Genomic DNA, 12,670 nt, shown 5'->3' with positions numbered 1-12,670 from the left:
CACAGACCTGGTGACTCTGGATCTAGCTGTTCAGGTTTGATGGGTGACTCCTTACTGTAACATTTACAAAAGGGCTTTCATAACCCTGCACCTGATAAATACTGCCTTGCTTTGTAGTTGGCAAAGCAAATGCATCGGTCGGACAGACTATATGTTGTATCTGTATTTACATAGGAAATGGCATAGTATCTCACAGGTGCATTCATTCAACAACACTTATCAGGAAGTTGGAGTCATCGCTGATACACCGGTGACTAAGACAGTGAGCTTGTGGTCAAGCTCAAGGACCTTCCAGCCTAGTGAAGTTAATTTTCCCATTACCTTTTCCAAGGATTGGAAACGAGTAACATCTTACCCGACGGACAGATTATCAGCAGGAGACATTTACATCATGCACTTTTTATTGGCTCAAGGTGGGAATTTCAAAACATGTTTTATATCCCATGTTTGAAAGTCACAGGAAGGCTGTCATTGGACTGGCAGAAAGTTAAGAACAGCGACACTACACTATTTATCTTTTGTAGTCCCACAGTCAAGGCCAGTGTCCCATTCAGTCTTGAGCAACCGAATGCATACATATTTTGTAAATTGTTAGAAATCCTTGATTAAATAAAGGATTAAGATAATAGACGGTTGTTCATATCCTGAGTATGTAGAAAACATGGTTATGCAGGTAAAGTATGGGCTAGAAATATCCTTTTTGTTAATGGAGGACATAAAGCTGAATAAGAAAATGTAATGTTCCTAGCGTGTATACAATCCATCTCGAAACCCAGGAGCGAGTATCAGGAATATTTGACAAATGAACACCCCAAAAAATGTATCGTAAGATTAATAGCCTATAAATAGTCCAGAGGTTCCAACGCTCCTATTAAAATAAAGTTGAAGAAAAACAAGGAGTGACATCTATGAGTTCTGAACCACAAACTGTATCATCTAGAGGATGGACGCTCAACCTGATAAGACTCCTTGTTTCTCCCTTCATGATGAGTCCTGATAGATGATTGGAGAACAGGAAACCGGGGACAGTGACTGGATTACCTGCAGGCTGATGAAACTTTTCTGTACCCCCCTGGCACTGAACAGCCACAGGGCTCTGTAGACCTACACCCACACCTGGGTTAGCTCCAAGATTCCTGAGGGGCCGTCTTCAAATGGGCAGAACTGTAGACTCACCTTGACCTGCGGCTCCTGAATGCTGAGCGAGGGGGCTTTTTGGTAGAGCAGGATTTAGAGAACCAGGGCACTCCTAGGTAATTGGAGAAGGTTCCCAGAGCCGAGGTGGAATTGAGATCTCACAAGAGAAACCTTGTGGGCCTTGGAACCCTCCCATTACTCTAGAACTGAACTCCTAATTTCCAGAGGTAGAGTACCTCCAAGGCGGCTGTGCGTTCTCTGGGCTCCTCACCAAACTCCATGAGCCGTAGCCCTCCCCTTCGGTGCCCGTACCATCACATCATGGCTGATGTGGGTGGGGGCACAGCCAGACACAGCCTGCCCCTCACAGAGGGAAAGGCAGGGCTTAACATCTCCCTGTTACACCACGAAGCCTGACTTGGTAGGCAATCTTAAATGGGAAGGAAAGAGCCTTTTGTGATTCTAAATAGCACTGAAACCGTTAGCCTTTACAGGTAAAGTGGCTTGTTGTTGTTGTTGTTGTTGTTGTTGTTGTTGAAATGTCTGAGGAAATACTTTGGATTTTGAATCTGCCCAAAGGGAAAATAGTATGGTCTAGTCTCCATCTGTTCAAACTCTTCTGAGGGCTTGAATTTGGGCAGCCAGAGTTAACTCCCTCTAGGTAAGGGACACACAATGTCAGTTGTCTGCTGCTGATGTGTTCTGTGCTAGGCCCTTGACTTCCACCATCACTTCATTCTCACAGCTGTCCTGCAGGTTGTCAAGTGCTTTTTTTCCCCCATTTTACAAATGAGAATAAGAGAGGGGAGCAACTTGCCTAGACCAGAGCACCATAGCTTCTCAGGGGTACAGCTGGAATCCAAAATAGGATTACCTGGCTCTAATACCCCAGGCCATTCATCTCACTCCCACCTTCCTTGGAACTAGCTCCTACTATTGGACTATGAATGGCAGATCAGGTGGTCTGGTACCTTCGCCTAGTCGTTTTGCAAACTTGAATAGGCACAGCTTTTCTGATTTAGTAGAATTGGGGTACGTCTGAAGATCCTGATTTCCAAGCTCCCAGTGATGCTGATTCATGGACCAACTTTGACTAGCAAGCCTCGTGTATTGAAGGGCTCATCGCTGGCAAGTGCTTCACACATTAGTCACCGACATGAAAGACAGGCTTCTTCTCAGACCTCAGAACATTTCTGGGTGATGCCCCATGATATCGACATAAGTTCCATACCTAAAACGGTTCCCTGCGTCTTAGTGGCAGAGGCGGAATGCGATGGAAAGCTTGAAGGAGTCTGTCGAGCAGTGAAATTGACTCGCACGATATCAAGTAGGCAAGCTCGGAAAGACAAATAGAAAAGTGAAAGTCTGGCTATAATGATAGTTGGACTTACCATCTTACCAAGTAAATACGGATTCAACTGGGATTCAGAAAGGAGGGTAACAGGTAAAACTGCAGATGTGTCGAAGAGTTTAGGCACCAAAGAAGGAGAAGCAGTTTCAAGAGTGGGTGGGTAAAAGAATATATACCATAAAGGGGTTGATGCAGATGAGAGCCTGGTGAGCCGTAGAAAAGCTCAGCTCAGCTTACTTTCACAAAGATTTATGGAGCACCAGCTGTGTGCCAACATTAAGATCTGAAGATACAAAAGTACACAGCTCTTAAGAAATAGCCTAGTGTGGGAAGCAGAGTGTACAAACACATAATTTTAATATGATAGGAAAAAAAGAATGATAGAAACACATAGAGGGAACTGATTTAATACTGAGAATGAAACAAGTCTGGGGAATGAGGGAAGGCTTCGGAGAAGACCTGACATCTGATCAAGATGTTAAAGGGCGAACAGGAGTTTGCCCCGGGGATTTCAAACACAAGGAATAGAATTTATAAAGGTGCCGAGGCATCGAACAGCTCCGTGTATCGCTCAGGAGTGCTGGAGCCCATGGAAGGCAGGTAAAGAAAAAGCAGAAGAGTACAAAGGCAGTAGACCTTCAGATCACTGAGGGTCTTTCTTACAGTGCCCAAGAACTTGGGATGTAACTTATGCGCCTATGAAATCTACACATTTCAACTCCAGAACATTGGAAGGATAGGCCACATTTGTGCCGCAAGTAGCAACGGAAGTAGCTTAGGAAGATGTGTAGATTTAAATGCCGCCTACAAACTGCCTTCCAAAAAGATTCCAATATATTCCTCATTCAGAAATAGCCGCTTAGTGATCGGAAGCCATTGACAAATTCTAAGAGTAGCCTGGTAAAATGTGAAGGATGCATTTGAAGGTTAAGATCCAAGATGAATAGGACAGTTAGGAGAGATGACAACTGTCTGAGACCTTGAAAGTGTAAATAGACAATTAGGGGATCGGGGCTATACTGGAGAGGGAATTTTAGGCTAAAAACACAATGTTAAAATTGAGACTCGTTGGGTGGAGGGGTTTGATGAGAAGGACATAGGAGGAGGGTTCCCAGGTTTCTGACTCCGGATACACGAGCTAGGAAATGCTGGAGCTGCGGGGTGTGTGGTTGGGGGATGAGGAAGGAGAGTTGCGAGATGGCCATTCAATCTTATTTTGGACCACTGGCCTTGATGTTCCTCAGGGAAGGATAGCAGGTAGAGGCACCCAATGGGAAGTTGTAAGCCCAAATCTGAAGTGTGAGATAAGGTTCCTGTTTGGGAAAAACAGTCGGGGGAAGGGGCTTTTAACATGATCTGGATCAGAGCAGAGGCTAAGGGCAAGGCTATAAGTGGTAGGAGGTGATGGTCTTGAGCATCCTAAGAAATGTCTACCTCTATCTTTATGCCCCACAATACTTTGCTTATATCAGGCCTTTAATAATTATTTGTATATTTTGCTAGTTAGGTAAAGAAATGAAGGAGGCCAAAAACTAAGGGGTGTAACTTAATTCCCTTGGAATTTCCTTTTGCATGATGAAGTCTGGGGTGTAATGGATGACAGTGAGATAATATTCACTTTTTTTTTTTTTTTTTTTTCAGCATGGGTCAATAAAATACAAGCTCTGATGGCTGCTGCAAGCTTAGGCCAAACTAAAATTCCCAAAGGAAATGGCTCTTATTCTGTCGGTTGTACAGACTTGATGTTTGATTACAGTAATAAGGTAATGCTTTGATTAATAGCACTAAGCTTTATGTTCTGACATTGACTGTTCCTGTGGTCCCCTGGAAGGTTTTGAAACTTGCTCTTGCCCTCACCTGAGAATGACTCATGTTGTTATTTATGTTGTTGCATAAGAAGCCTTTTGCTACTTAAGTCTTTCCCAGATTTGTTGCTGTCATCTGATTTATTTATCTATAAGCTCTATTTTCCCCTTCCTTAATGGTTGAAACCAGCCTGCTCGTGCTTTCTTTTCACTCAGAAAGCATGTTTCACCTTCTCTTTCTACTGTATTCAGGCACCACAGCAGCTTAAAAAAGTTCTCTCTGGACCTCCTTGTGAACAGCCGAGGTTTCCCCTCTAATTAAATATGCCAAATAGCTGTTGGGACATAATGGAGAAGCAACTTCACTAAAAGTACATTGATTTCTTTTCCTCTCCAGGGCACCTTCTTGCGTTTGTATTATCCATCCCAAGAGGATGACCACTCTGACACCCTTTGGATCCCAAACAAAGAATATTTTTTTGGTCTTAGTAAATTTCTTGGAACACACTGGCTTATGGGCAAAATACTGAGCTTCTTTTTTGGTAAGATTTCTGTTGATCCTGCTTTGGTAGGCTCTAGAATATAAGAAAACCTTGAAAACAGCAGAAGTTTCTGGCAAAGATCAAAGTAGATTTTCTCCAGTCTAAACTTCTAAGATGACAAATTGTTTCTTAAAAGCCCAGGCAACTGTCAGAGAAGCAGGGGTTCTCGTTTTGTTCGTTTTGCATATATCGGGGTATATGGAGGTAGGGAAAGTGCCAGACTTAAAGGCGGCTGTAATATCTGCCCATGGCAGATATTCTTTGATATTCCTGCTCATATACTGCAGGGAAGCAATAATCTGGTAAGTGCCCACTTCCCTTTTGTATGCTTTGTACGAAAGTGAAAACTAATTTCTCACCCGTCATAAATGATGAGACTCCGTTCTCATTCCCATCTCCTACCCACCAAGGGACCAGCCTCCCTCACCAAGACAATCTGATGTGCATTCCCCACTTCATTTGTCTACTTATAACTAATATAGACGTTTCCTTCCTTATCTGTTTGACCAGACACTACTGTTGGGCCGGTGTTAACTACATCTTCAAATTTCCCTCTCAAAACTACCTGCCACTTTTGGCATCCTTTGAAACATCTCCTTGGAGTTTTCCTAAAAACCACCTAATAACAGAAATGATGGAACCGTAACTAACACCTCTTTATGGTGCCGAATAAGTTACAGATCACTTCCACGGCAATCATCACGTTCAAGCTTTATGACTGCCTCTCCATTTTATAAATGAGAAAATGAAACACAAATAACTCATGGTGATAATGACAATAGCAATGGAGAAGTGAAACGAGGGAAGACAATGCCTTCCACGTTGTGAGCCCCTTCTTACGGCACGAGATAGGCGCTTTACATATGTTGCCTACTTAGATAACATTCTCACAAAAGCCCTACCAGGTATCATTTCCTCCATTGTGCAAAAGAGGAATCGGAGACTCGGAGAGTTCTCGTTACTTGCTCAAGGTCAATAGTAAGTGGTAGAGCTGCATCCAAAGGCACATCCGAGTATGAAGTCAGTGGTCTGTCTTGATCATTACCAAATTAGCATGGAATGAAAGGAGATTTGAAGATTCTGGTTCTCAGGGTAACGCTCCTGAGGTTTATTCGGTAGTTTGGTTTCAGAATATTCCCTTTGAAGTTTCACCAAGACCCGGGGTTGGTGCTCAGGAACAGCCTTCTGAATACACCTGTAAGGGGTAAAGTGTCTCACCCTCAGTTCAGAGCTGGCAGTGAAAACTGGTAATTCATGATTTTACCGTCTTAGGAAAAACTACATGCTTCAGGTCTTTGGGTGTTAAGCATCTAGCAGCAGACTTTTTAATGAATTTACTATTAGCACATAAAAACATAAGTATAAATTCCATGAGTTAGGATTTCTACTAAGAAGATGCAAATTAGGCGGCAACATTCAAGTCAGAGCAAACAGTAATTATAATCTCTCATTGTTGTCTAGGTTCAATGACAACTCCTGCAAACTGGAATTCTCCTCTGAGGACTGGTGAAAAATACCCACTAATAGTTTTTTCTCATGGTCTTGGAGCATTCCGGTAATGTGTGAGAGGAAAACTGTTAACCCCTAAGGCCCAATGGCAATGCATTCCCTGCCCTCCCCCCGCAAAAAGAAGAGCAGAGTTTGGAGTATCATGGTCACCCCCGTCTTGGAGGAATTGGGGTTCCTCAAATGTTGGCCATGGTCTGTTGATCAGTCCAGCCCTATCTGGTCAAGTAGTTTGTTCTCTCCTTCCAGCTCATGGGGACTAGCCTCATGACGAGGACAGAAGAGGTGGCATTTGGGGCTGTCACCCTTCTATAGTCCAATACACTCTCAAAACCATCCCCTGGATTAGCTCAGGCCTTCTGAGAAGCGTGCACCAAGATTGGATTGGCTATAAAAGACATTTATGGAGAGAAATGCCCGTGAAGGATAGAGGGAACAGAGAGGAAAAGACAGAATCTTCAGACCATGATGCAGGTTGGACACTTGGGAAGGAGATGGGGAATGGAGAGATTGGGTGTGGAGAATCCCAGATTACAGCACAGTTCTAGCAGAGACTGGACCAGGCCAAATGAGAGAGTGCTTAACTCGAAGTTGCTCATCAAAGGAGCCTCGCATCTCACAGGAATGGGTCTCCATTGGTACCTGTGCCATGCCCAGTCACTGGGCACAGCCCACAGGAAGCTTAGCTGGTGGTGGTGGATCCAAAGGGGAAGGGGCTCAGTGGGGTCTTTAGTCAACTATGCTTTCTGTGGCATGATCTCAGAGTGGCACGTTTTCATGACCGCCACACCCACGCCTCCTCTGTTTTCTCAACTGCCTACCTTTCTTTCTACCTCAGAGGATTATAAGACTTTCAGAAAATAAAAGGTGACTTTTAGTTGACCAGAAGTTGGGTAGCTTCTACAATAAGAAATTATCTTCGGTACTTCAATTGGAGCCATTTCTTTGATTTCTACCAGACCAGTGGTTGGCACGTTAGAATCTGAGGACCAACTCTAGCCTGCTGCTCAGTTCTATAAATAAAGCTTTACTGAAACACATCCACACTCATTCGTCTTTCGCATTGTCTGCGGCGACTTTTGTGCTACGACAGCAGAGTTGAGCAGCTGTGACAGATATCGTATTGCCCACTGAGCTGGGAATATTTACACTCTGGCCTTTTACAGAAGACGTTTGCTGATCCCTGTACTAGACCCATTTCCCCTTCCTGGGTAGATTGCGTATCTTCAACAATAGAGGACATAGTTCCCACTACCTCTCTTTGGTTCTCTATTGCCATTTCCTATTGAATGCATGACACGAGAAGATCGTCCAGAATGAGGAACTGGAAGGGGTCAATGCAGCTACTTAGCACATGATTGTTTCCAGTCATTTAAATAAATAACAGTTGACATGTGTTCAGCCTTTCGCCTGTTTTAGATGTGGTTATAAGCACTGAAAACATATTAATGTACTTAATCCTTACAAGAATCCCACCAGTTATCATAGTGTTACAGAGGACAGATAAGTGACTTATCCAAAGCAGACAGCTAATAAGTGGTGGATTCAAATGTAGTGGTCAGACAGCAGGTCGTGTTCTCTTAAGCACCACACTACCCTGCCTTCCTACTTATGCTGTCTTAGCAAAACCTTCTAACTGTTCTAAAGCAAAGGCTTTATAAAGTCCCATTTTACAGGTGCAGACAAAGATCTGGTAATGCAATTGCCTAAACTTATATACCTGATCAGTGGTAGGACCAAGATTAAAATCCAGCGCTCTCAAAGGCAATATTTAGAATCACTGCATCACGGTTTCTCAACCTCAGGACTACTGACATTTCTCAGAATTTCTCATCGTGGAGGGTAGCCCTGTGCACTGTAGGATTTTTAACAGCATCCCTCTACCCACTGGGTGCCAACAGCACCCTCTGCCCGGTCATGATAATGAAGTTACCTCCAGACATTGTCAGGTGTCCCCCGAGAGGCAGAAGTGTGCCCCCTTTGAGAACCACAGCTCTCTGGTGTACCCTTGGACACTACCACAGGGGTGTGATGGCTTCCACATTCCGAGGCTCGTTAGTGGACCCCGCCTTTGCATGACAGCTATTTCAGTGCTTCCTGTTTGTTTGTTTTGTTTTGAAGGACAATTTATTCTGCTGTTGGCATTGATCTTGCATCTCATGGGTTCATAGTTGCTGCTGTAGAACACAGGTATGTCGCCTGGGCTCTAACTTCCAAGAAGATTTATAAAAAGAAATCAATAAAATTGTCAACTATGGTTACGTGGTGAGGGGAAAAAAGGGGACTGAGTTAAATTGTCAAGAGTTGAAAACCAGCTAGCATTTCTAGAGTTGTCATTGTGTGCCATGTTCCTACATCATTTAATCTTTGGAACAACCCTCTGAAATGGTTACTGTTATCACTCTTTTAAGGAGGAGGAAAAATGAAGCTGGGAAAGGTTGAGTAACTTGCTGTAAATCACACAGTGAAAAAATGGCAGCACTGGGATCGGATTCCACGCATGAGTTTGCGAGGGGGCCTCCTAGAACAATGACGATAGGACGGGTTGACTTGACCTGCAGCGATGGCTCTTTCTGAGGACTCCCTTGGGGGCCTCTTTGGTTTTATTTTTATTTTCATTTATTTTTTAAATATAATTTATTGTCAAGTTAGCCATCACACAGTGTGCTCTTGGCTTCGGGAGTAGATTCCCGTGATTCATCCCTTACTTACAACACCCAGTGCTCATCCCAACGAGTGCCCTCATCAATGCCCATCACCCATTTTCCCCCTCTCCTCCGCCCCTCCGCCCGCAACCCTCAGTTTGTTCTCTGTATTTCAGAGTCTCTTCCGGTTTGCCTCCCTCTCTGTTTGTGACTATTTTTTTCCCCCTTCCCTTCCCCCACGGTCTTCTGTTAAGTTCCTCACAGTCCACAGACGAGTGAGAACGGTTTTAAAACAAAGGTAGAGTGGAAGAAGAAAGGGAAGTCGGAAAGATCAGAGTGAAGTGCGGGATGGGGATGAGGAAGAGCGAATGTAAGTAATTGATTTGTTTGTGTTGTAGAGACGGATCTGCGTCTGCGACTTACTATTTCAGGGACCAGTCTGCTGTAGAAATAGGGAACAAGTCTTGGCTCTATCTTAAAACCCTAAAACCAGGGGACCAGGAGGTGCCTCTACGAAATGAGCAGGTACATTGCAGCAGCAGGAGGAGGCGTGGTGACTAAAAATCGTATGCACGATGATGATGCTTGCTGATTTAATTTGCACATGGTAAGGTCTGCTCGGAGCTCTCCCATTTCCCATTCCCAAAAGGCCTGTGGGAAGATCTTCAGAGTGATACAGCTCCCTTGATGAAAAGTCTGGATCATGGTAAAAACAAAAGACCAACATAAAAATCTTGAGAGATGACAGTAGATATTCAGAAATCATTGGCGTCAGAACTTCTCTAATTTTAGGGGCGCCTGGCTGGCTCAGTTGGTTGAGCCTCCGACTTCGGCTCAGGTCATGATCTCACGGTCCATGAGCTCGAGCCCCGCGTCAGGCTCTGTGCTGACAGCTCTTGCTTCAGATTCTGTGCCTCCCTCTTTCTCTGACCCTCCCCCGTTCATGCTCTGTCTCTCTCTGTGTCAAAAATAAATAAATAAATATTTTAAAAAATTAAAAAAGAAAAAGAACTTCTAATTTTAGAATCTCAGAGGTGCTAGAAAAGGAATCCATAAATACCCTCGCTGCCAAGGCAATATTAAAAGCACTACTTTTCGGAGAAGCAGTATAGGATAATATTAAGAGTCCAGGCCTTAGAATCCAAATTTCTATGTTTGAATCCTGATGCCCTCGTTTCCTAGTGGGATGATCTCGATCAAGCGACTTACTCTATTTTGCTTCTATGTTTTACCTGTTGCAAAGTAGTGAATAATAACCGTATTTGGCTCACGGGGGAGTCTGGAAGATAAGTGATAGAGGGCACATTGGCTTCCACCTTTGTGCCAAGCTTTACTACCATGGGCGTTTTCCATATGTCATTGCATCTAACCCCGCCCACATTTCACTGAGGTAGGCATTATTACACAACAAATGGGAGCTCCGGAAGTTAAGGAAACCGTCTGAAGTCACACCGTGGGGAAGCAGCAGAGACAGGCTCTGGGCTCAGCTGTAACTACCTGCAGGGCTAAAGCCTGTGTCCTTACACTAGGTTGTGTTCCAGTCACTAAACACTGAGACATTTGTAGTTTATAAGCAATCAATCGTCTTTCCCACACGCAACTCGTACACACTCTTTAAAATAAGTATCGCAGCTTCTTTACTGGTCATTTCCTTGTTCTAATAATCACACCAGGTGCGCCAAAGGGCAAAGGAGTGTTCCCAAGCTCTCGATTTGATTCTGGACATTGATCGTGGAAGGCCAGTGAAGAATGCATTAGATGTAGAGTTTGATGTGGAACAACTGAAGGTGAGCTTGAAAAAAGTCATTTCCGTTGTCCTGTAGTTCTTTATTGTTCCTTATCATCTGCTTTTCTGCTGTAATGCATGGAACCGTGTGACAAAAGGCTGCAAATTAAAAAAAAAAAAGTGTATGTGAAGTATTATAGTGATGAGGAATGAACTAGGCTGAACTGTAGATGAGATTGCCCACAGTCAGCTTTGAGCTACAGAAGCAGCCGTTTCTGTGGTTCAACTCAAGAGCTCCACCAGAAGTGTCGTCATTTCTCGGATGGCTCCTGCATATTGTTGAGCGTGATCCTGAAATGGTGGCCAAAAGTTTTAAGCAGAATATGGACAGGAGGTGGAAGAGTATCAAAGTGGACGGCATGCACAAAGACCCAAGAGTGTGTATGGAGGACGGAGGACAGGGAGTAGAGGGGACTAGGTAGAAGGGCTTCAGCCTGGGTAGAAGATGATCGTCTGTTCTCCTGACACAGTGAAGAGTTTCTTGTCCCTCGACCGTCTACTCCCTCTCCTGTCTCCATGATTTTGTACATGTTTTCCCCTTGGCCTGACACATTCTTCTCCCTGAGTCCTGCTTAATCTTCATCTCAAGTCAGGCATCACCTCCTCCGAGAAGCTTTCTTGGACCCCATTGTCATCCCCGCCCTGGACTGGCGAACTATCACCCTCCTAGCTCCTTGGCACCACCCTGTTGTATTTGCATCACGTGTCCATGTCTCTTTCTTCACTGATAGACTGGGAGCTCATTGAAAATGAACTACGGTGCCTGGCACAGAGCAGGTGTTCAATAGATACTCATGAAATGAACAAACTAATTAAATGTGGACGGAGGGAGAGGCAGAAGTCAGCAATGATGCTGGTGTTGCAAGTGTGGGTGCCTAGGAAGATCATTAAGTTCACTTCTGAACTTCTATGAATGCTCAGTGTGTGTGTGTGTGTTATTTGTGTATACGTATATACATATATGTGTACATACACGTGTATGTATGTGTGTATTTGTGTGTATGTATGTATGTATTTCTTTTATAAGAAATCAAGGTACTTAACCATGCCCATGAAATTATTAATAATTTTATAATTTAAAAACTAATTTAGTCTATTCTAACAACCTGTGAGATAGTTATGAATATATATCATGCTTTTTCATATAGGACTCTATTGACAGGAATAAATTAGCAGTAATTGGACATTCTTTTGGTGGAGCCACAGTTATTCAGACTCTTAGTGAAGACCAGAGATTCAGGTAAGAGGAGGCAAAGAGAGAAAACAGTAAGCTATTGGAAGAGAGGAAGTGAGAACCCATGTGAGATAGAGTATTTTTCAAATTCTTAATGAGGAAGGGACCCTTCAGGGCTTATAAGTCTGTTCTTTTGCCTCCGTAAGTACTCTATATGAATTTTCCTAGACAGAAATAATCTACTTCTCTTGCTATCATAAGATCTCCCCATTCCTATATATTTTTCTTCATCATTCTTATTTATCTGCTTAAGGACTTAACATTTTCACTTGGAAATTTATCTTGATACATCATTGTATTTTATTATTATTATTTTTTAGTGTTTGTTTATTTTGGGGAGAGAGACACAGAGCGTGAGCGGGGGAGGGGCAGAGAGAGAGAGGGAGACACAGAATCTGAAGCAGGTTCCAGCTCTGAGCTGTCAGCACAGAGGCTGACGTGGGGCTCGCACCCACAGACTGCGAGATCATGACCTGAGTCGAAGTCGGACGCTCCACCGACTAAGCACCCAGGCGCCCCCGTATACATTTCATATATGACATATGATTGTGATGCCAGTAATGCGTCTTGTAGTATTTCTAGACTTCCTCAATATGCAGGGCATTTTTAATTTTTTTTTTTTCCCATCCTTAAGATGGACAGAGGTCTTAAATTACACTTAACT

The 12,670-nt window shown here is 43.6% G+C and overlaps 1 protein-coding gene and 1 long non-coding RNA gene across 7 annotated transcripts in view; one reads left to right on the top strand and one right to left on the bottom strand.

Moving 5' to 3' along the window:
- The window catches only part of PLA2G7 (phospholipase A2 group VII), a 39,573-nt gene that overhangs the window by 22,559 nt on the left and 4,344 nt on the right, over positions 1–12,670 (top strand). For 4 of the 6 annotated variants that reach the window (XM_042938984.1, XM_042938982.1, XM_042938981.1 and 1 more), the window contains exons 3-9: positions 4,130–4,251; positions 4,691–4,835; positions 6,297–6,390; positions 8,463–8,531; positions 9,385–9,511; positions 10,660–10,773; positions 11,921–12,012. In XM_042938984.1, coding sequence (XP_042794918.1) covers positions 4,130–4,251; positions 4,691–4,835; positions 6,297–6,390; positions 8,463–8,531; positions 9,385–9,511; positions 10,660–10,773; positions 11,921–12,012 — 763 coding nt within the window. Of the gene's footprint in view, positions 1–331; positions 414–4,129; positions 4,252–4,690; positions 4,836–6,296; positions 6,391–8,462; positions 8,532–9,384; positions 9,512–10,659; positions 10,774–11,920; positions 12,013–12,670 lie in introns of all 6 variants that reach the window. The other 2 variants (XM_042938979.1, XM_042938985.1) reach the window with 1 other exon arrangement.
- Positions 9,563–10,542, bottom strand: LOC122219994. Its single transcript, XR_006202633.1, has 2 exons — positions 10,219–10,542; positions 9,563–9,682 (listed from the first exon to the last, which is right to left on the bottom strand). It is a non-coding gene; the product is annotated as an uncharacterized LOC122219994 (long non-coding RNA).

This window comes from Panthera leo, chromosome B2 (genome assembly GCF_018350215.1).
Source record: "Panthera leo isolate Ple1 chromosome B2, P.leo_Ple1_pat1.1, whole genome shotgun sequence".
In the NCBI taxonomy this organism is placed as follows: domain Eukaryota; kingdom Metazoa; phylum Chordata; class Mammalia; order Carnivora; family Felidae; genus Panthera; species Panthera leo.
This window is presented reverse-complemented; position numbering and strand designations above follow the sequence as displayed.